The 25,050-nt window shown below is 32.9% G+C and overlaps 1 protein-coding gene across 7 annotated transcripts in view; it reads left to right on the forward strand.

The window, feature by feature from the left end:
• The window catches only part of Smad2 (SMAD family member 2), an 88,048-nt gene that overhangs the window by 44,981 nt on the left and 18,017 nt on the right, over positions 1-25,050 (forward strand). For 5 of the 7 annotated variants that reach the window (XM_076837340.2, XM_076837341.2, XM_076837339.2 and 2 more), the window contains 4 exons: positions 9,399-9,488; positions 10,521-10,714; positions 11,477-11,611; positions 14,634-14,708. In XM_076837340.2, coding sequence (XP_076693455.1) covers positions 9,399-9,488; positions 10,521-10,714; positions 11,477-11,611; positions 14,634-14,708 — 494 coding nt within the window. The remainder of the gene's footprint in view (positions 1-9,398; positions 9,489-10,520; positions 10,715-11,476; positions 11,612-14,633; positions 14,709-25,050) is intronic. The other 2 variants (XM_076837343.2, XM_076837345.2) reach the window with 1 other exon arrangement.

Below are 25,050 nucleotides of genomic sequence, written 5' to 3' on the forward strand. Positions count from 1 at the left end.
AGAAGAGTGCTATAGCACCATGTGGTGAGCTCTGTCAAAAGCCAGGTATAGCTCAAGTACTTGGAATCTAGGCTTTCTCTGTTCTATTTTGAAATAGAAACCCCGGCATCCTAGGATGCACATTTGGTGACTGAGTTTGTTTTTGAATGACTGTTTAATAAGGCTGCAGGATAAAGATGGAAAACTTTCTAGAAAGGGTGAAGGTTGAAGCCAGTTAAGGATCCTATTAAACTGTCTCCAGATTTAATTACTGCTAAATTATGCCTTAATTATGAAGGAATGTAAAGCATGCTAGCTGTTGGTGGTAATTCACCTTTTTGAAACAAATTTCCTATCACCTTGCTTTTATATTTATGTTATTTTTATTCAATAATATCCCAAATTTTCAAGAAATAGTTATTAGTATGAGCAAAACAGCAACCTTTTTTTTTTTTTTTGGTGGTGCTGGCTATTGAACCCAGGGCCGTGCATGCAAGACAAGCACTCTACCAACTAAGTTATATTCCCAACCCCAAACAGCAACTTTTAAGTTGTATTTTAAAATAGTATTTGCAGGTACTTTTTTCTTAATCAGAATTGTCTACATCTTGCAAACAAAACAGAGGGGGAAAAGTGAATTCTGAAGCAAGTAACAGGCTATTTGTTATTAATTATCAATTAAAATTATTGGTTTAATCAAAACAATCATGTTTTCAATGATAAGATAATAAGTAAATAATACTGAAACATTTATAATTAGATACTTTAATGTATTTTATATCTTTCAATAATATTTACATTTCTTAAGAAAATATTTTCACTCTTGGCAGAAATTTGATACCATGATTTAAACCTTAATTCTGTACGAGTGTGCCCTAAAGAACTTAAGACTTAAGCCAGGGAGAAATAGAACAATCCTGGCTCTTACCACATTAGCTCTGGATATTTGAGTTATTTAACTGCTTGGGTTTCTTTCACCTTTTTGAAAATCAATTATAATGTTAATTCATGTTACAGGGTTGATAATGACTATAAATTAGATAGATTGTGTAAAGTACGTGAGTAATGCTAGTACTTATCAAATGCTTAAATATCAGCAACTTTGGGCAGGTTTTCTGAAGTGAATGAATATTTAATTGTTCACATGTATTCTTTGCTACTTTAACAAGAACAAGGTTGCTCCTGAGACAACTTTCTTGGTGGTCGAGGGAAAGCTAAAAAGCAGTGGAGGTAGGTTTTCTTGTTTTCCATTCACCATCCCAATCTGTAGTGATGATGGCGTAGACACAGACACAATGTGTGCAGATGTGAAGACTTCTCTTTATTATAATGATCATCTTTTCATTCCTGAGCTATTTAAAATATAAACTTTAGCCTTGCTAATAATATATAAAAATAAAGGATTATTCAAGTAGGATTAATTATGATATGTACTTGGTTATAGATAGTGAAGCTTCTATTACTGATGGCATTCTGCTGATTTATACCCTTTAGTTTGTCTCGGTGTTTAATATTCTTTAATTTTTCCACAAGGGCAGCCTAAATTCTTAACCCCTTTTGGTTTGTAGAAGAAACATTTTTGGGCAAGAGGGTCATGAAAAATAATAAATTAGTTAACCAGTGAGGTTTATTACTTTTGAGTTTGGTTAGTTATTGCAGTAAATGATACACACAAGAGTAATAAAACTATGAATGTTTATCAGATTCTGTGAAATGTACCTTCTTTTGCCCAAAGTCAGGGTTTTCTTGAATTTAGTTCTTATTGCTTCTCTTTTATTTCCCAATAACAAGTATGTAAATAAGTATACATATCCTTAATGTAAAAAAGTATATTAATTAACACAGCCATAATCTCTGGCTGATTGACCAAAGTGCAAAATGTTAATGTATAAAGTGTTTTTGTTAGGATGTACTTTGAATATTGTACATAGATTTTGTTTTAACTTCAGTGTTCAAAGATTTTAATTTAAATTAAATGTTTAATGTGTTAATTTTACTGATACTTATATAAGTGTGATTACTAGGGAAATTTGATAAGGACTTCCTCTAGGTTTATAGCCAAGTGATTGGTTTAATCCAGTACTCAACTAATATTTTGTATGCCAAATTATCATTGGTAATTAGTATCTTTGGACTATTAATAACTGTCCCAGCTTTTTTCTTCACATCTTTTTTTACTCGGTCTCCATATGTAAGCAAGAAAGTTACATAATTAATAGGGGATAATCTGCCTTTGAGAAATTGTATTGTATACAAAGAACTTTAACTTTGTGTGGGATACTGACATAGGTATGCTTGGTTATTTGTCTACATATTGAAGCAGGGACATCATTTTAATGGTTTATGGTATATTACATCCTATTTTGACATTGTAATAGTCTGTGTTAATTGTATTGGTAAACATAAAATTTTGATCAGGCAAAATTTATGAGGTCAATTTTTGCAGACTTATTAGTACTTGAGGAGTTTTACCTGTGTCCTGAGGTTAGCTAAATAAACTTAGGAAATATTGAACTGATATATTTGGTATATTGCTAATCATCTTTCCAATCACCATCATCATAAAACAAATATTTAACATTTTTTTTGATATAGTGTTGATTTCACATAGCAAGTAGTTTTATTAGTTTAACATTTAGATCTACTCTCTCTGTAGTACTTGTAAGTAGCTTGCTGTTGTACAGGTTCATGCTTTTCACAGTTTGAGTACTGTAAAGACATTTCTTGTGGACTTCCCTTACTATTGTTTAAATGTATAAAAACATAATGTAGTAGGAACTTATGCATATTAAAAGACTAATTTATACTCAGTTACGTAGCCACCAAAATTCTAACAATTTGCTGAATGATATGTACTGCTTACATAGCTTTGCAGGAGTGAGACCTATCATATATTTAAAGTCTTAAACATAGCTTGATATGTAATAACTAACTTATAAAGGTAATTGTTTTTATATGTTTCATTGATTCTTAGATGTGCATTTTTCATTTTTGAGATACTGCATATAAATAAAATTGGAAATGACTTTTCTTTTTAAGTGTTAATAAAAAATAATGTGTTTTTAAATAGACAACAGCTTAAGAGTTATTGAATGTGTAAAAGACTTTTTATATAGTGCTACTTCTCTAAAATTTTCCTGCATTTGTTTCTTTTAATATATATAAAATATATATATATTTAAGTGTATTTTAGGAATTAGCCATAACAGAATTTACAACTATTAACAAACTGGAAAAGCTGAGAGATCCATTCCCCACCCAACAATGAATTTCAAATGTTATAATTTTAGTGTGACTAGGAATTAGTACGATATTTTAGAAACCTTTCCGTATCAATTCATAGAGAACCTTCTTTATCATATGTTAAATTACCATGGAAGTTATTTAATGTTGGTACTTTCTATTCTGTGGTTTTTTTTTTTTTTTTCCCGTTCTTTGAGTTCTTTTGTGCTCATCTCCCTGTGGTGGTAAAATCTTCATATGATAAAGTACACATATCAGGTGTTCAATTGAATTAGATTTGATATTGCATATGCTAGAACTTTTCAATTACCTAGAAAATTCTTTCATATTCTTTCTCAGTGGTTCTGATTGCAACCAATGTTTCTTATCTTCATTTTCAATGTTTTACCCCTTGTAGAGTTTCATGTCAAAGAATCACTCATTATTTAGTCTGTTTTCAGATTCTTTTGATCAACAGAATGTTTCTGAGACTCATCAGTGTATCAATAGTTCCTTTTTTTTTTTATTATCAGGGATTGAACTCAGGGGTACTCGACCACTGAGCCATTTCCCCAGCCATTTTGTATTTTATTTAGAGAAAGGTCTCCCTGAGTTGCTTAGCACCTCACTGTTGCTGAGGCTGGCTTCGAACTTGTGATCCTCCTGATCCAGCATTCATCTACTTTGAAACTTTGTTTTTAGATACATGCAAGATAGTTAATGTCATCTGATGAATTGACTCTTTTATGAAATGTATTTTTATCTCTTGTAATAGTCTTGAATTGTTATTATTTCTGATAGTAGAAGATCATCTGCTTTATTAAACTTAATGCTTTTATGGATGATTTCTTATATATTTGGTTTCTGTCTTTATTTAAATTGCATATTTTGTGGACATTTTGCATCTTGTGTTCATTCTGACATTTCTTTTATTGGAGCATGTGGTGTATTTAATATTACTATTGCTGTGATTGGATTTAAGTCTATCATTTTACTGTTTGTTTCTATTACCATCTGTTTGTTGTTTTCCCTTTTCTTTCCTTCCTTTTTGTGAGTTATTTTTTAATATTTCATTTTTTTATTTCTAATGTGGCTTTTAATTAATGTCTCTGGCTTTTAAATATTGGGGGTTTTTTGATCACAGTATGAGTCCTTAGTTTTTTAACAATATAATTACATTTAACACCATCTGTTGATTGCGCTTAAGCAACAGGAGGTATTAAAAGTAACTATACTGTTAGAAAACATACTTTTTGGGTTATTATTTTGCTATAAGTTGTCATCTCCCGTTTATAGAAATAGAGAGAAAAGGACATCACTTTTTATATTTACTCGTATTCTTTTTTTAATATATATATTTTTTAGATGTTGATAGACTTTTATTTTATTTATTTATATGCGGTGCTGAGAATCGAACCCATTGCCCTACACATGCCAGGCGAGTGCGCTACCTCTGAGCCATAGCCCCAGCCCCATACCCATATTCTTAATACTTTCCAATTCTTCTAATTTTTTTCCCCATGATTTTGAGTTTCCATCAGTTGTCATTTCTTTTCATGCTGAAGAATTTTCCTTTAGCATTTTTGTTGTGCACAGACTGATAGAAACAAGTTTTTCTCAGGTTTTGTTCATCTCAACACTTCTTGCTTTGACTTTTTTTTTTAAATTTATTTATTTTAGTTGTTGTTGGACATTTATTTTATATAGTGTGCTGAGAATCGAACCCAGTACCTCACACATGCTAGGCAAGTGCTCTTCCACTGAGCCACAACTTTAGTCTCACTTTGACGTATTTTAAGGATACTCTTGTCAGTTATGAACTTTTAGGTTGATAGTTTTTTTTCTTTCAGTTTTTTGTGGGTGTTCCATTGTCTCCTAACTTCCATTGTTTCTGATGATAAATAGTTGGTGTTTATGCCTCTACATGTAATGCATTGTTCTCTCCTGGCTCTTGCTAAAGATAAAGCAGACATGATTTAAAGAGAGTAAGATGGATTTTATTTAGTAACTACCACAGTGGGGGAAGAGTTGAGTCCAGTGCTGATTTACATAGAGTTGGCTAGGCATTGTAGGGAAAAGGAGGGAGCGGGGAAGGGGCACTGAGCTGTTGTTAACTCAGGTACAGTTAGGGAAGTGAAAATTATAAAAGGCAATAAGAGGGCTATTTAATGAGAATATGATTAGACTTATCTATTACTAAGATTATTCATTTTGCTAATCAGACATTTTTTTCTGATTAGGTAATTTCTAACTAACATTTATTGAATTTAAATTCATAGAGGACTTGCTGATCATCACATATCAGAAAAATGGCTTTCAGGTCCATGAGGAATAATTCTAGTGATTTGTTGGAAATAAAATCTCTCTCAAAGAGATGAGAAGGATTTACAGTATAAATATTCTTAAGGAGAGGAAACTGTTTGCCTATCATCAAGTGTTAGGTGGAATAAGTGATAAGTTTTCTTGACAGCCTTGATCCTTTACTGACAGGAACACTAAGTGGGATTGGATTGCTCCAAAGACATCTTAGGCTGCTAGAAACCATGCTAAAAATTGGTCAAATCTCTTAGTTGGAGGGTTTGAATAGAGTTATTTTTGCCAAGAGTTTTTGCATTTCTCACAGCTTCAGCAGTTTTGTATTTAGGAGTTTGATAAATGATGTACCTGACTATATAATTCTTCTTTTTAAACTCCTTGGTGTTCATTGAGCTTCTTGGGTGTATAAATTTAGTGTTTTTACTAACAGTGAAAATTTTTTTCTGGCTATTTTTTTCAAATTTTTTTTCTGACTTAATCTTTTTCTGAAGCTGTATTACTGAAATTCCGTTTTGCTTATCAGTCTTATTTTAGTTCTTTTTAGGTAATTTCTAATAATCTAACTTAAGATTTACTTATTTGTCTCCTAATCATCAGGTTTATTTTTTAAATTTCCCATTTTATAATACCCAGTTTTAATATTTCTATTTGATTTATTTTTCTATTTTTATTATGCAAAGATTCACAATCTGATTTACATAGAGGTGACTAGGCATTAAAGGGAGAACAAGGGAGTTAGGGAGTCCCTGCACATATTTATTATAATTTCTGAAAAATTCTTGTTCATCTTGAGATCTGCTTCTGTCGACTTTTAAATTTTGATTAGGGGTAACTCTTCTATTTCTTCATGTTTAGTTATTCTTGGTTATTGTTGTTAGTTTTTCATTTTTGTGATCAGAATACCCAATAAGAACCACGAGCAGAGAAAAGATTTATTTTAGCTCAAGATTTTAGTCTGTGGTCAGCCTGCTCCAGCATTGTGGGCCAGAAGTGAGGTGTAACATCAAGGCAGAAGGGCACAGTAGAGGCAGATAGGGAGAGAAGGATTGGGGTAAGGTGAGAAACTCTCCCAGGGCATGCCCCAGTGACCTCCTCCTTCCAAGTAGCCCCCCCACCAAGTAGCCCCCCCCCCAAGTAGTCCATTCAGCCATTAATGGATTAATTCATTGATGAGGTCAGAGTTCTCATGATCCAATTACTTTTCCACCTCTGAACTCATGAGACTGGGGGATATTCTAGATCCAAACTCTGACAATCAGTACTGGATATTTGAGTGAAACATTGTTAACTGTGAATTCTGTTCTCTTTTGTTCTCACAAGTTGTTTGAAATGATCTCAAAATCCAAATGGTTTTCCTCTGATGTAGGCCACAGCTAAAATTTCTGTTCTTTCAGCCTTCCAAGTGCTGGCTTCAGCACAGCCTCATAAACTATCTGTATGTATAGTGTAGGGCAATTCACAGTTGGATGTTTTTCTCCCTGTGTGTTCTTAACAGAAAAACTCCAGGTTTTTCTGATGTTCTAGCTGCCCTGTCTTAACTCCAGCTGGAAAGTTCCCTTGGGTACAAAGCCACAGGAGCACAGTTCTCATTTATCGCAGTTTTTTGTATTCCATAAGTTGATGTCTTATCTCTTCAGATTTTGTCTGTTTCTTGTCTTTCTCCAAAAAAGAGAAATAGTTTTCAAATAGTTGATTATTTGGTTTGGAGTTTATTATTGTTATCTGAAGAAAAGTTAGCCTAATTGAGGCTACTCTACCATTATTGGAAGGAAAAAACCTCTATTGTTTTATTTGTGTATACTTTTGCTGATTGATACTTCTTTCATTATTGAGAATTTTTAGAATCTGGGAGGACCATTCTCTCTTTTTTCTGAGAGTGTTCCTAGTTAGTTTTGTTTATTTTGGTGTGTTATATTTGGAATGATATTGTCTGGATCTTGAATTGTTATTTTCATTGAGTTTGCATCAAATATATAAATTTGTTAGACTTGATAACCCTATACTACTATCTTATCTAGGGATGTGTGTATTTTTGTCTTTTCTCAATGTACTTTTGTGTTTAAAATGTTCCTTTACATAATTTTGACAGTTTCATAATTTATTTTATAAACTTTATAAATATTTTGTTATAAGTTGGATTCTTTTTGAAAATACTTTACCTGATACAAATAAACAGATTTTTACCAACTAGCTAAATGCAAATTTAATATTCTTAGAAATGTCTTCCAATTTTATAAAGAAAGTAATGTAATACATGTTAAAACATTTAAATATACCCTCTGATGGCAGACTGAACGTGGCTGAGTTAGACCTGGGGTCTGAGTCTGTCAGCTTTTAGATTGAGTGCATGTTCTTAACGACTATTATTTTTTGATTTTTTTCAAGGCTTAAATAAAGCACAACTTAAGTTCTTCGTGCTCTCTTTTAAGATTCTTGTTCTCATGTCAATTCTGGAGTAACTTGAGTGAAGTATTCTTTTTAGCTCCATAATAACAGAATAGCCTCTGATCTACACTGTTAATCATTTTCCTTTAATTATTTTCAGCTGTATACTACTATTCCTTCCTTAACTCAGTCAAATGATTAGAATTTAGGTGATTTGGTTGTGATTTAAACTGCACTGGGCTGTATATTTTTAGTATATATTTGATAAATAGCTTTTAAATAAAGAAACCATTTATGTCATGGTTTTAAAATTAGTATATCTTTAGGTGGCAAGGAAATGTCTTTTTTAAGTCTGGTAAATTTTGTATCCTTAAAGAAAAAGAGAGAGAGAGAAACAAAAATGTCTCAAGGCAGTGCAGAAAAATTTCTGAACATCCCTTAATAAACTGTTGAGTAGTATAGGGGCTACAGTATAGGAAGGGAGGGCATGACAGGTCGTGTGTGTTGGCACAGAATATCAGCACATCTCACCGTTGATGTACTTTGAAATGTTGATCCAGTTAGCTTACTAGCAGTGTATAAATTTGGGATTTAATCAGTTGTTTGATTTATTTTTAAGTGCTCTGAAATATACCTTCTGCTTCCTTGAAATTTTGAAGACTTTGTAGTATTTGAGAAATGGAACTAAATTTTAGAAATTTACCTTGTGACTAATTTAAAAAGTACAAATTAGAACCTGAGAGACACAGCAGTCAAATGTTTCGTGGCAAAACTTCCTTTTAAACTTCCCTTCTCCCACAGCTTAGTGGTGGCAGGGAAAATATTAAGAATTATCTCTGGGCTGCTTGTGTTATTTCTTTCTTTAGAAAGAAATGTCGAAAAAAATTTTAAAGTTGTATGCTGTGTTAGAAAGACTTCAAAATCTACCTGTCCTTTTTAAATAGTGATAGAGCAGTAATAATTTTCAGTTATACTGTTTATAATTATTGCAATCAAATAACCTGAAAAATCTTAACTGTGGCTAGTATCTTTTAATTGAAATTATTTTCTATTTTAAAAATACCAGTGTTTTGCCAATATCAGTAAATTTAAAAATAATTAACATCTATTTTTTGGTAAACTTTTTTCCAAAAGGTCTGATAAAATGAAGCACTGTTAGTAAGGCCAATGCATAGGTATTAGATCTTTTATTTTGAGTAAAGGAAATTGGAAAGGATGTGTTATAGGTGTGATGTCATTAAACTAGAGAGGATTGGTGTTCACATTTTAAAAACATAATCATAACTTATCTGGAGTCACATGTTCCATTTTATTGGCTTCCTTCATATAGAAAATATAGTAATGAACACTACTATATGTCTGTGAAAAAGTGAAGCAATGTATATTTTCTGGGTGAAGGAAGTATTCTGTACATTCTCCATGTTTTACATCATGGTATTTTGAATAACCATGCTTCCATGTTCACATCAATTTTTTGTTTTTCAATTTATGCACAGCACTTGCTCTGAAATTTGGGGACTGAGTACACCAAATACGATAGATCAGTGGGATACAACAGGCCTTTACAGCTTCTCTGAACAAACCAGGTGAATATTCTGCCCTCTATGGAATCTTAGACATCTTGTGGGAGGGGGGGTGTTTTGGAAGACCTGTTTGGGTTGCTTAGTATAATTTTGCTTAGGATGTTTCCTTCATGTAAAATAAGGCATAGCATTTAAAATATTATCTGCTTGCCAGTATTAAAAAGATATTAAATGTTTCAGCTAATGTTTTGATCGATGCAATTCTGGTTTTGAATCTTTTTTAAATTATTGTATCCCCTAAAGAATAAGAATTTTGATAGCCATATACTCATTTTAGTTCAAGATTAAATTGATCTGTTGTTGGCCTAATTTTTAAGCATATACGTGATCAGTTTTTGCTAAATTTCTTGTTACCATCTAAATCTCATCTTTATACTAATACATAGTTATTTAATGAACCCCTTACATCACAATTAACAGTAGGCTAACTTGTTTTTATGTTATCTTTTTAAAATCACCTCATTCTCTTTTTTTAAGTATATTGATATTTTCCATTTCATCTCATATTCATCACCATCTGCATTTATGTGTGAGCTATATAAATATTCCTCAGTTATTAAAGCATTCACAACTGAATAGTGAGTTATATTAGTCTGAGTAAGTTGCTGTCACATCATTGTTGGTATTATCATTCTTTTTTGTGACTATTTACATACAGAATTAATGCCCTTGAAGCATCATTAAATAGAGTTTGACTTATTAAAGGTAGATGTTGATGAAAAGATTTTCAAGTATAACTACATGATAGTCTTTTAAAAGATCAGTATTCCCCAAATTGTTAGCCTTTCTTTGGCATTTGAGTCATTGGCGTGGCATATTGTTAGGAAACATCTGCTAGTGCTGCTGCTTACTTTGTCAGATCCATCACAGAGTACACTTTTCTTCCTGGTTCTCACTAAAACTAACTAAGTGGCTGTCATTCCTTTCTTTATGCTCTTAGTGTATTAATTAGCCCATTTGCCTACACCTATGTTTTGTTTTTGTTAGTTTGTTTTTTAAAGTTTCCTCCTTCTTTTCCCCCTTACTTCCCAACAGATCTCTTGATGGTCGCCTTCAAGTTTCTCATCGAAAAGGGTTACCACATGTTATCTATTGCCGGTTATGGCGCTGGCCTGATCTTCACAGTCATCATGAACTCAAGGCAATTGAAAACTGCGAATATGCGTTTAATTTAAAAAAGGATGAAGTATGTGTAAATCCTTACCACTATCAGAGAGTCGAGACACCAGGTAGGAAAATTACAGGGTTTTCCTGGCTTTGAATTAAGTGCCTAAACTTAAGTTTATTTAGGTATTCTTGTGACCCAGGGACATTTTAGGGTAAAAAGTCTAATAATTTATCCTAAATTCAGCATGTTATATATCAGTAGTTAAATATTTTTTTCCCCAGTTTTTATAGAAAAACATGTTAGGTCTGCCAGTTTCTTGGACTGTTATACTCTTTGACATCGAAATACTTATTCAGGAAATCCCACAGATTTGCCGTTAGAACTGACTTACCTCTGCATTCTGTGCTTCAAGCATTTTACTCTACTTTTGGAAGTACTTTAATGGCAATATTTTTATAAAAGTTGTTGAATGAAGTTTGTAGTAAGACTTTTTATTTCATTGGCTATGTGCTTGAAACTTACTTTAAAAAAAAAAAAACAACTTTTTTTTTTTAAGGAAATTTCTTAAATCTGACTTTATATATCCAAGCACATCTTTCCTCACCTTTTTCAGTGGAGGTTTGTGAACTTTTTCTGCTGATTTATATTTTGCCCCAAAGTATGAAATAAATGTAAACTTAGAAATTTAAATAGTGGCCTAAATGATAAGTTAAAGCCACACTTAGATTTATCAATTTCTTAGTCACTAATACTAAGTAGGTAGATCCTAACTTTTAAAAATAAGACTGCCTCCTTATCCTTCCTTGTGAAACATTTTAATAAAGCCATTCATCTCCATGCTTTTGCTTCTTGCCATTAACTTAGATTTCTTTAACTTTTGCAGTTTTGCCTCCGGTGTTAGTGCCACGACACACTGAAATTCTAACAGAATTACCGCCTCTGGATGATTATACCCACTCCATTCCAGAAAACACTAACTTCCCAGCGGGAATTGAGCCACAGAGTAATTATATTCCAGGTATTTTTACCTTCCGAATCTCTTTAAACTTAGAAAGATAAAAATTTTGTCATAAGCATTCAGGTATTAATAAATTGTGGTTTCACTTTAAAAATTGTCTAGCGTTTGGGATATTAAAGTTTGATTTGACAGTGATTGTTTTGCAGAATGTATAAGCTTAGTTTTGTTTGGAGAAAAGTTTTACTTTATATTTAATTTTCTTTTGAGGGGACTTTAATCAAAGCAAAGAAAAGATCTTAGTAAGTTCTTCTTAGTTGTTGAAGCTGAAAGAAATGCAGAATGTAAACAAAATAAGTGGTATAAGAAAAGAGTACTCCTGAACAAATATAACTAAAAAACTTTACCAAATAATCACTTTTTCTTAAATAATTTGATAATTTTTGATGTAAATGTAACTTCCAACCTCCTATTTGGGTTATTTTTCATGGACCTCAGTAGTGATGAAATGAAAAAATTTACATAGTTCTCAAATTCTATTCTAACTCTGGTTAAATTTCTTGTGTGATCTCTTTAATATTTCACAGTACAGTACTTGCCCTTTTAGTTTTTACTGTTTTTTTGTTTGTTTATTTGTTTTTAAGGAGAAAACTACTACCTTATTTCTTTTCTCGTGTTTCCCTTTGTTTTTTCCCTAGCAGAAACTGAAGATATTAGAATGAGGATTAAACTACATACTGGAATTTTAGTCTCTTCAGTTTTTCCTTCTTTTAAAAATATTCCTCTCTTCCTTTATTTATCCTTCCTTCCTTTCTTTTTTTTATTATTTATTTATTTATTATTATTATTATTATTTATTTATCCTTTATTTTCATTTTATACAACTAAAAATATATAATAAACTTAACCCAAGTATAGTAAAAATGTTTCTCTAATATATTTTATCATAGGAACAGTCCTTGTTTGTTGAAGACTTCTAAAATTTTTTTTAAAAAAACCTTTTGTTAAAAAATTTTTTAAAAAGGTAGTTTTACACATGGGACGTAGTTTGTTTTAATGTACATTTCTTCACATTCCAAAAGAGGATTTAACACTGCTTTTTTTATTGCTGGCAAGTCTGCTTTCTGAGAAATTGGGAGGTAAGAGCAAAGGGTGGGGCACAGTACGATAGAGTAGGATAGGAAGGGAATAGCAGAACTATAAAGCAGGACTTCTCCTAGGTAGAAAAATTCAGTCTTTCATAAATTTGGCATGTGCAAGTGATAGGAGGAAGGGAGGCATTTTAAGTCTTTGATTTGGCAATTAAGTTGTAAGCATACAGTTTTATAAGATAGGTACCGAGTAATTATTTCCAAGAATGTTAATCAAAACATAAAGTGGCCTTCACATGTGAAGATGTTTGACCTTATCTATTTTTTATTTTTGTTCTTCTTTATTACTTTAATTCTTCAGGTGTTAATAGTATATAAAGTAGGAAATCAGAAGTGATTTACACCTACTCACTTTTCCAGACAGTGAGACTTTGTCTGGCTCGAAGTGATAGCAAAGCTAAAGAATTACTGTTTATCTCATTTTTAAAGAAATTTTGACATTTTCTCTTAAATGCTTCTAGCTTTAATATCAGTTATTAGATAAATAATAAAGGAAAAAGGTAAAGAAATACAGGAAGATGAAGTATCTTTTTTAAAAAATTTCTTTTTAACCATACGATTTATTTTTATTTATTTTTTGTCATATATGACAGCAGAATGTATTTTGACATATAATATATACATGGAATGTACATTCATCAATCATATTGTCTATTCTATTCTGCTGCCCTTCCTATCCCTCCTACTCCTTCCCTCCTATCCCATCCTTTCTCTCTATCCAATCTAATGTGACACACTTTTATTTTCTTTTTCTCATCACAACATCATATATGTATTCTGTATAACAATGAGGTTCTCCTTCCATCTTTCGTGCAACTCCACTTCTCCCTCTTTTTCCCTCCCACCTCTCTTCCCTGTTTAGTGGTAGTCGTCTTCTCATGCTCTTCCTCCCTATCCCATTTTGAGTCAACCCCCTAAGATGAAGTATCTTAAGGTTCAGTTTTACTTCCTACTTAGATCTTTGAGACACTGGTGGTTAAACTGGCAAAGATTTTATTAGTTTTAACCTTTAAATAGTGCATAATCTTAATGAAGTATTCTTATTTTCATGTTCTTTATTGAGTATATGAAGATATTTTATTCTTAAAATTTCAATATTTAAGATTTTGGGATGCATATTCTTGAATGAAAAATTTACTATTTCTTTTAAACTTATATGGTTGCTTATTGAGCCACATTATTAAGGGTTAGTGAAGTGAAGACCCTTAACTATATCTTACTTCTCCTCCTTTGGATAATCACAAAATCCTTTTTAGGTATGTGTTCGCATTTTCTCCGTTTGAGTCACTGTTCACCAACACAAAGGTTAAACTTTTGAAAATCTTACGAATTTGTTTTTCCTATTTAACATTATAAAGTAAAAGTCGTGTAAATGTTTTTATTTTCTTTGAAGCTTATTCAGCTATTCAGATACTGAATAAATGTTATGTTATGCTGAATAAATGTTATCCTGAACATAAACATTTTGTTCAGAAAACATGTTGGATACGACACAGTAGAATCCTAATATTTATTTTCAGGAAGCATTTTGCCTGTGTTTTATGCAGTGGCCTATAAGTATCTATCAATGATGTGTATTAGTGTAAAAACAAAAAATTGCAGGTAATAATGTCTTTGATCCATACTGAGTTAGAATCGAGGCATCTGCTTCTTGCCCCAGATTGTGTACATATGAAAGCGAGGCCAGACAATAATGTCAAAGCAAATATGCCAAGAGAGCTAGATTGTATTAAAACTAGTTTTTAAGGATTCACCTGCAAGATTTGGATCAAAACCTGAATCATAAGTCCTTAGTATCCAATGTTGGTTTTTGTAATAATGTTATATACATTTATTATTTGTTCTTTGGAGTGATTCTTTGGTTAAATTTGGTAGATGGTAGAAAGTGGTGAAATTAAATTGCAGCTATACTCGATTTGTTCTAAATTTTATAGAAACACCACCTCCTGGATATATCAGTGAAGATGGAGAAACAAGTGATCAACAATTGAACCAAAGTATGGACACAGGTAAAAAATGTCTTTCAAAATTGCAAAATTATCAGATACACAGTTAGTGCTCTGAATCCACAGGTTTCACATCCCTGAATTAAGCCAATCACGGATTAAAAATATGGGTGGGCAAGGGGTCAGTTATATCTGTACTGAATATATACAGACTTGACTTTACTTTGTCATTATTCCCTAAACAGTACAGTGTAAAAACTACCTATATAGCATTTACCATGTCATTGTGTATAAGGGACTTTAAAATCTGCACTTTTTTTGGTGTCTACAGGGGTTCCTAAAACTATACATTTCTTGCATTTCTGAAACTCAAAAGACGATAGATACATTCCTCTCAAATTTAGAGAAGTTGAGAAATATGTCAAAAAACGGGAATCTTCTATATTGATTTAACTGTATCTGAAACATCAAAGATGTCCATGTTCTTACTAAAAATTTAACAAACTATTTGCACAAATTCTCTTGGTAGGATGAAAATTTGAGAATATTCTTTTTAAGGATTCTATGCTTCTGTTTTGATTAGTATAAAATTTTCAGAGGGATTTGGGGTGTAAGGGATAAGGATCAGCTTTTCAGGGCTCTTTTTTAACTTAATAGTTCTGAGTTACAGTCCATTATTTACACAGAATACCTTCTAGCTGACCTAATTTGATAAATTTCTGGTATTTAGCTATCATGCCTAAACAAGGATAAACAAAAATTTTTAACTATTATAATAAATATTATACACATCAAAGTTTTAAACCAGTTGTTACATAATTACTTATATGATCTAGTACGTTACCAGTGAAATTGCTACCATTTTTATGACTGTTAGGATAGTAGAAAGAAATAATCTCATTATCACTGGAAATAACACATTACACATCTTAATGTTATGATACTTGGCTTTCCAAATGTTGTAACATGTCTAGATGCCAGTGACTTCTATTTTTCCATCAGCAGTATTCTTTTTTGCCCCTGATAAGAACACTTAACAAGTGTTGGTGAGGATATAGAAAAACTAGAATCCTCATAAACTGCTAGAAATAAAAAGTGGTTCAACCACTTGGGAATATTTTGCTATTCTAAACGATAAAATCAGTTACTGTATAGCTCAGCAATTTCACTCCTAGGTCTATATCCAAGAAAATTTAAATAAACTTGTACATAAATATTTCATATAAGCATTGTTTATAACATTCCAGAAGTGTAAATAACCCACATCCATCAGATGATGAATGGGTAAATAAATGAGGTGTGTCTTTCTACAATAGACTATTATTCAACTATAAGAATGCTAGTACAGCATGAAGTGCTACAACATGTATGTATGTACCCTGAAAGCATCGTGTTTATGAAAGAAACCAGACAGAAAAAGGCCGCAGGTACTCTATTGGTGCATAAATATGTTTGACAGTACAACTGAAACACAGAAGGAACAATTAGATGAATATAATAACTGCCCGTGGTGAATGAGTCAAAATTTTAAAATGAACCAGGCATGGTGCATGCCTATCATCCCAGCTGCTTGAGAGGCTGAGGCAGGAGTATCCTAGGTTCAAAGCTAGCCTCACCAGTGAGGCTCAGTTTTCAAATAAAATATTTAAAAAAGGGCTGGGGATGTGGCCTGGTGGTTAAGCACCCCAGGGTTCAATCTCTGGTACCCAAAAAACAAATAAATAAATTAAAATGGAGAGTAACTCACTCATCTCAAGTGAATTCAACATTGGAGCTAGCTCTGAACCTCACTTAATAGTTCTAATCTGTTTCATTGGGGCACTGTTATTGACTTAAGGAATGACACATTTAAAATTACTTCCTATAATGACGATGTGAATATCTCATTCATGAGATTCACAAAGATCATTTCACTTAAGTCTTTTGGCCACCATCAGTTTCTGTCAGTGCCACAGCACGGTTCTAGCAGGGTGTAGTGCATGCCTGTAGTCCCAGCTGCTAGAGAGACTGAGCACAGGAGTTGAAGGCCAGCCTGGCAACATAATGAGATCCCACTGGGGAAAAAGAAAGAAAGAAAAAAAGAAATAGACAAGTCTCAATTTATTTATTTTATTTTTTAATAGTTTGACTGTTTTTATTTTTATTATTTTATTTCATCTTTAAACATTTAAAAATTATTGTTTCCATTAGCTCATCTCAACTCTGCAGAATGGTGGTTTTCATTGTGACATATTCCCGCATATATAGAAATACAACTTGATCAGTTTTGCCCCCACTATTCCCTCCTTCCTCCCCATGACCCCCTTCCTCTATAATACAGTCACCTTTCTACTTTTATGATGTGTCTTTTCTCCCTTATCTTCCATATATGAGAGAAAACATAACAATCTTTTTCTTTTTTATTTATATATGACAGTGGAATGCATTATAATTCTTATTACACATATAGAGCACAATTTTTCATATCTCTGGTTGTATACCAAGTATATTCACACCAATTCGTGTCTTCATACATGTACTTTGGATAATGATGACCATCACATTCCACCATCATTTCTAACCCTGTGCCCCCTCCCTTCCTGAGTTCATCTACTCCTCCCATGCTCCCTCTCCCTATCCCACTATGAATTAGCTTTCTTATATCAGAGAAAACATTCAGCATTTGATTTTTTGGGATTGGCTAACTTCACTTAGCATTCTTCTCTAACTCCATCCATTTACCTGCAAATGACAAGTCTCAATTTAGATAAAATTTGACCCCACCTCAACTCTGGTTCATACCTTTCATAGAAGGACATAATTAAATTCATTTTCATACCCTTCTGGGATAGAATAAATTACTATTTTTAAAAGGGCAAACAGAAAACAAGAATAAGGAGCTATAGGGCTGGGGATGTAGCTCAGTTGGTAGAGTACTTGTCTCGCATGCACAAAGCCCTGAGTTCAATTCCCAGCACTAATAATAATAATAATAATCAGGAGCTATATGAATTACTTTTTTACATGGTCCCCCCCCCAATCTTTAAAAAAATTTCTCTGGTCAAGCCTTTATTCCTCCATTAGTGTCTGTGGATTTTAAAGATTACATCAGATATCACAAGAAATCTCAAAGTTTGATTACATTTTGTTGTATTCTGAAATAAGTCTCTTTCCAAGTCAGTGAATTTTTAAAACTTTATTTGTTCAGGGCTGGGGCTGTAGCTCAGTGGTAGAGTGCCTGCTTCACACATGTGAGGCACTGGATTCGATCCTCAGCACCACATTAAAAAATAAATAAATAAGGATATTGTATCCTAAGGAATATTAGACCTAACTTATAGGGTTAATATTTGTAAAGCAGTTACAGTGTTACTAGTGCATCATAAGCACTATGGAAGTGTATTTAAAGAAAATATTAAAGGAGGAATTAATCTTTAAGAAAAAGGAAGCAAGTTGGTTGTTCAAAGATTTGAAGAAGAATAAGGAATTGAGATCCAGAGGCACAAGCAGTTCATGTTCATGGTTAAGATCTTCTCTATGAAATTGGAAAGTAAGACTCTTAGTGAAGAATGAGGGGTCAAGTTTAAGAACTTGAGGATAGTGGTCTTATTGGCTATGCCATTTTTCTGCCATGTTTTATAGATTTTAGTGGAGATTAATATCTTTCATTAGATATGTTCCTTGCTACACTTGAGGGCTATTATGAATATATTGTTTTTTAATTATTAAAAATCTCCAATTATTCCTAGGATTAAAAAAAGATATTTGGGTTTTGTATATTGATTTATTTTCCCAAATCCTTGCTAAATTCACCTTTTGGTTCTAGAATTCTGTAGATTCTTGATGTACATCCATGTCATAAGGACAGTTTTCCTTCTTTTTTTCCAATATTTAAGATCTAAGATCTAGTAATATGTTGAATAGAAGTGGTAAGAATAGACATTTTTCATTATTGCTGAAATACCTTCTATAATTCTTTTTTAAGTAGGATGTTAATTATGGATATTTTATAGATTTTTTTTAAATCTAATTGAGACGTTCCCTTCTGTTCTTAATGTTTTGTGTATGTTTTATTAATGGCTGTTAAATTTTCTCCATTGCTTTTTCTGTAGCCGTTAACAGGATTAAACAGAATTACTCCTATTCATTCTTTTACTTAATTACATTCATAGTGGTGGGGCCAAATCTCGCATGCTCTAGGCAAGCACTCCACCACTGAGCTCCAGCCCAATCCCCAACTCCTTAATTCTTTATTAGGTGAATTTTACGAAGTGAGTTTTCTAATGAAAAGCCAACCTTGACTTTATTAGGTTATGATGAATTAACCCTTTAAAATGTTTATGGATTTTTAAATATTTATTATTATTATTATTATTTTTAGTGGTAATTGGACACAATACCTTTATTTTATTTATTTATTTTTATGTGGTGCTGAGGATCAAACCCTGGCACGTGCTGGGCAAGTGCTCTACCGCTGAGCCCCAGCCCTGTTTATGGATTTAATATTGCTAATTTTAAGGATTTGTTTCATCTGTTGTGAGAGATTGTTTTTTAGTTTTCTTGTATTGCTTCTCTTAGTTTTAATATAAAATACATTGGAAAGGGTGTTTTCTTGTTTTATGAAAGAGAATATATAAGGTTGGTTATTTAAATCAAGGATTATTTGAATGTTCAGCTTGTTGTGTTTAGTACTTTGTCTTTTGTAATAAATTTGTTAATTTCATCTCGGCTGCAAAATTGATTATTTATAGTAAAGTTTTTCTAATGTTCACTATTCCATTAATGTTTGTGAGATTTGTAGTAATGTCCTATTTTAAATTGCAATATTGGTAATTTGCTTTTCTCTTAAAGTCTCACATGGGATTTATCAATTGATTGTTTCAAAGAACCAGCTTTTGTTAATATTTTCTGTTGCCTATTTCATTATTTTTTTCTAGCTGCATTGCAGTTAATCTCCTTTCTTGCTTGTTGTGGCATACGTTGAGAGTGTCGATTCTTTCCTAAAAAAGCTTTTAAAGCTGTGTTTCCTTCTAAGCCTTATTTTAGCTTAATACTACAAATCTTCATGTTGTTTTTCATTATCATGCAATCATTTTTAATAGATCCTTTTTAAAATTTTTCTTTGACATTAGTTATTTAAAAGTTTGATTCATTGATTTATGATTTAGTTTTGTTATGGTCCAATATATGCCATATAACATCAGCCCTTTGAAATTGGAAATAATGTGTATTTTGCAGTTATAGTGTTCTCTGAATGTCTTTTAGATCAGGGTGGTTGATGGTGTTTTAAATCTTCTTTTTGGGGGTGGGGGGTAGGTAGGAGGGATTGAACTCAGGGGCACTCAACCACCAAGCTACATCCCCAGCCCTATTTTGTATTTTATTTTGAGACAGGATCTCACTGAATTACTTACAGCCTCTCTTTCGCTGAGGCTGCTTTGAACTCAGAATCCTCAGCCTCCCAAGCCGCTGGAATTACAGGTGTTTGCCACCATGCCTGGGTTAAATCTTCTTAATGCTTTCTGATTTAACTTCTTCTGTCAGTCGTGAAAAGGAGTGTACTTCAACTCTAATTTTGTATTTGTTGTTTCAAACCTTAGTCCTGTCAGGTTTTGCTTCCTGTATTTCTATTTTGCTTCATGTATTTTTAATATCTGTAATTGGGTGGTACACATTTAGAGTTACTATATCTTCCTGATTAATTGAAACAAATTATAAAATCTGCCTCATTAGCATCACTGTATCTTTTTTCTTGGGGGTTGCATAGTATATTTTTTATCCTTTTACTTTCAGTCTACCTACATCTTTATATTTATGATGGTTTATAGTGGTTATCATTTTGTCCCTTAGTCAACCTAAGAATCTATGTCTTTAAATTGGGAAAATTAAGCCATTTATGTTTAAAGTGATTATGGTTATGATGGGAATTTACTTTTTTTTTAACTTTGTCTTATATATATAGTTTTTGTTGCTCTGTTCCCGTTTTGTCATTTTATAGACTAATACAATATATTTATTCCATTCTATTAATTCTCTTTCAGCTTTTTATCAACAGCACCTCAGCATTCTTTTTTCTTTGGTACTGGGGATTTAACCCAGGGGCACTTTACCATTGAGCCACATCCCTAGCTCTTTTTATTTTTTTGAGATAGGGTCTCCTCAAGTTGTTTAGGGCTTTGCTCAGTTGCTGAGGCTGGTTTTGAACTTGCAGTCCTCCTCCCTTGGCCTCCTAAATTTCTGGGATTACAGGCGTGCACCAGTATACCTGGCCAGCACTTAGTATTATTTTCTCTATAGGTATTCTAGTGATTACATTGTGTTTACCGCCTTTTACCGAGAAGGTTACTTTACGTGTAAGGTTTTACAGATTCATGTAAAATATAAGAACTTTATAACACTAATTCTATTCATCATTCCCATTGTTTGTGCTATGTCATATATTTTACCTAATAAATATATTTAAACCACAAAATACAGTGTTACTGTTGCCTTATAACATTTTTAAATGAAAATAAGTAATACTTTATATTTACCTTTTTTGCTTTTTATTCCTGCTCTTCATTCTTCCCTTTCTTCATTGATTTGGTTTGGCTTCTTTATCTAGTGGTCATATGACAAACAAATGATCATATACACCTGGGTCCAATATTTGGCCTGCTTTTAAGCCAATTAAGTCTTCATTTCATATACTCTTACAGTTTTGCAGTTTCCACTTTGGTCTTTATTTGGTAATTCCAGTGTCTGGTTAATATATAGGTCTGCTCATTTATCTGGTGCATCTTTTGACTATGGATCAGATTTTTCTACTTTGTATGTTTCATGATTTTTAATTGGATAATTGGTGTTGTATATAAAATAATACTGGAGTATTATAGGTACATGTTTTCACTTCCATCCCTTTCTCTTTCTAGTTGCTAAGTTGAAAAGCTGATCCCTCCCCTCTAATTAGATGTTGAGTTGGATGGGTGATGATTTGGTGCTTCAGTTATTAGCAGATTATCTCAGGTTTCAGAGAAAGTCAGTGCCCTTCCTTGGCAGGGCTTTTGGATAAGAGAATGGCAAGACTACAGGATTATCTTTTTGCTTTCTGGCCTTGCCCAGGATTTCTCTTTGCTGCATGTACTCAGCTAATGACACATTAGAACAGGCTGATGAATTGAACTGGCTTTGTTCTTTGGCCTTCTTAATTCCAATTACCCATGAGGGCCATTAAAGTTTTAGTTTGTTTCCCTTTTAGCAGGCCCCATTTTGCATCTGCCTATGTCCTGACTTGATATATTACCACTTTGGAAGACAGCATGGCAATTTCTTACAAAACTAACCATATTCTTAACATATAATTTTGCAGTTTTACTTCTTGGTATTTGCCCATGTGAATTTAACACATAGGCCACACAAAAATCTGAACATGGATCTTTATGGCAACTTTATTCATAATTTGCAACCAAGGTGCTCTTAATAAATGAATGGGTAAACCATCTGTGGCACATCCAGATAAGTGGTATTATTCAGTGAAAAAGAAAGGAGCTATCAAGTCATGAAAAGACATGGAGGAACATTAAGTGCATATTTACCTGAGAATGGTCAGTCTCAAAGGCTACATAGTATATGATTCCAACTATATGATTTTCTGGGAAAGGCAAAACTTTGGAGGCAGTTAAAAGTCAGGAGTTACAGAGAAGGGAGTATTAAATATATGAAATATAAGACATTTTTAGTAAAGTGAAGCTATTTCATGTGATACTACAGATGATAGATACATATCAAAACCCATGCACAGAGTAACACAAAGATTGAACCCTAATGAAAACTGGGAACCTTGATGGTAATGATGTATCAGTGTAGGATCATTGATTGTAATAAATGTACCACTGTGTGAGAATATTGGTAGAAAGATTGTGGGAATGGTGGTTGTAGGGGTATATGGGATCTTTTTGTATTTTCCACTCAGTTTTGCTGTGAACCTCAAATTACTGTAAAAAATAAAGTATTGACAGGTGTGGTGGCGCACGCTTGTAATCCCAGCAACTCTGAAGGTTGAAGCAGAATTGTAAGTTTGAGACTAGACTCAGCTTAGCAAGACCCTGACTTAAAAGAAGACTAGAAATGTAGCTCAGTGATAAAGCTCCCCTGCTTTCGGTCCCTGGTTTTAAAAAAAAAAAAAAATGGGTATTTTTGTTTCGTGTTTATGTGTGTGTGTTTTCTTCTTGTTTTTGTTTTTAAGAGTAAGAAAAAAAAATGTCACTTTGAAAGAAACACCAATTCAAGGCTGGGGAAATAGCTTAGTTGGTAGAGTGCTTACCTCACATGCACAAGGCCCTGGGTTCAATCCCCAGCACAACAACAACAAAATCACCAAACCAGATCCAAAGACTGGGGGAAACATTTATAAAGGCAGTTCTATGAACTGATTCTAAATTTTAAAAATTTGCAAATCAAGAGGGAAAATATAGTAGTTAATAGAAAAATGGACAAAAAAGAATGTGTGATATTTACAACAAAAACCAAAAATCAGAAATTGATACATGCTGGGTTTGGTGGAACATTCCTGCAATTCCTGCAACTCGGGAGGCTAGCTAGCCTCAGCAACTTTGGGAGGCCATAAGCAACTTAGCAACACTATCTCAAAATAAAAAAAATAAAAAGGACTGGGGGTGTAGTTCAGTGGTAAAGCACCCCTAGGTTAAATCCCCAGTGTCTCTGCAAAATTTTTTGTTAAGAGTTCCTCCTTCAAACTTGTTAAATTGGTAGATGTCAATATGGAGTGACAGTGCAATGAAATACTAGCTCAGAAATTCTTGGGGAAACTAAACACCAAGAGATTACTTTAGCACTTAAGAAACTATCTAATATTCCCTCTTTGAAAATGTGCCCTACAAATATATATGAACTTGTATGCAAGCATACTACATACATGACCTTACATGCAAAGGCCTTAGTGGTGGCGGCGGGGGGTGGGGGGGGCTTATGTCACTGAGGCAGCATCGGTACTAAGTTTGCTTGAAGGTGAAGGTGACCATGAAAGATCCTGCACTGTGACTGGGGAGACAGAAGAAAAAATTTAGGGGGTAAGTCACATGAGGACTACCTCTTTGGGCACTTACTTATATTAATATCTTTAACATTTCTCTCTGAAAAATGTATCCTTCAAAATATATGTGAACTTGTATCCAAAGGGTACACAAGCATTTTGCTAGATGTTTTAGCTGCAAATCATAGGCACTGCTGATTGAAACTGGCTAAAATAGACTACATAGTACTTGCATACCTAGTAAGTCTGTTGGTAGGCCAGAATTAAGTAGCAACATGTATGTATGAATAATCCATAGGCTAATTATTGATTATTTGTCTTTAAGTTTTTCTGATAGCTTCTGTTAGCTAATCAATTTAAAATTTTATAATGAGCGATTCTTTTTTATAAAATGTGAAACTAACTTGTCACATCTGACTGAACTCTTTTATGATAGTGCGTCGTAGTTACATATATAATAGTGGGTTCATTTTGACAGTTCATACACACATGGAATATCATTTGCTTCATTTAAATCCCTAGTGCTTCCTCTTTCCTTCTTCTCTTCCCTCCTCCTGTTCACCTTCCTTTGCTGGTCTTCCTTCTGTTTATTATATTTTTCATTGATGCTTTATAGATACACATAAAGGTGGAATCACTGTAGTATATTCGTTTATGTGTATAGCATAATTTGGTGAATTTCATTGCACACTTCTTCCCTTTATTTCCCATCACTCCTTCCTTCACCTCAATTCTTTTCTCTACTCCACTAATCTACCTTCTGTTTTCATGGGACCCCTATCCCCCTTGTGTTCCCCCCCCCCCCATCTAAATTCTGCATATGACAGAAAACTTTCAGTCTCTGACTTTCTGAGTCTGGCCTATTTTATTTAGTATGATGTTCTCCAGTTCTATCTCATTTACCAGAAAATGCCATAATTTCATTCTTCTTCATGGCTGTGTTAAATTGCACTGTGTACATGTACCATATTTTCTTATCCATTCATCTGTTGGTGGGCTGGTTCCATAATTTGTCTGCTGTATTGCACTGCTATAAACATTGATGTGGTTTTGTCACTATGGTATGCTGATTTTAGTTCTTTTGGGTAAATATTAAGGAGTGGGACAGATGGTGGCAGTTCTGGTCTTTTGAGGACTCTTCATACTGCTTTCCAAAGTGGTTGTATAAATTTGCAGTCTTACCAATAATGTATGAATGTACCTTTTCCTCACATCCTCACCAGCATTTATTATTAATTGTATTTTTTTTTTTAATTTTAAGAAACTCTTTCCTACCACTTGGATTTTTTTTTTTTTAAAGAGAGAGTGAGAGAGAGAGAGAATTTTCATATTTATTTTTCAGTTATCGGCGGACACAACATCTTTGTTTGTATGTGGTGCTGAGGATCGAACCCG

This window comes from Callospermophilus lateralis, chromosome 17, assembly GCF_048772815.1.
Source record: "Callospermophilus lateralis isolate mCalLat2 chromosome 17, mCalLat2.hap1, whole genome shotgun sequence".
NCBI lineage: Eukaryota > Metazoa > Chordata > Mammalia > Rodentia > Sciuridae > Callospermophilus > Callospermophilus lateralis.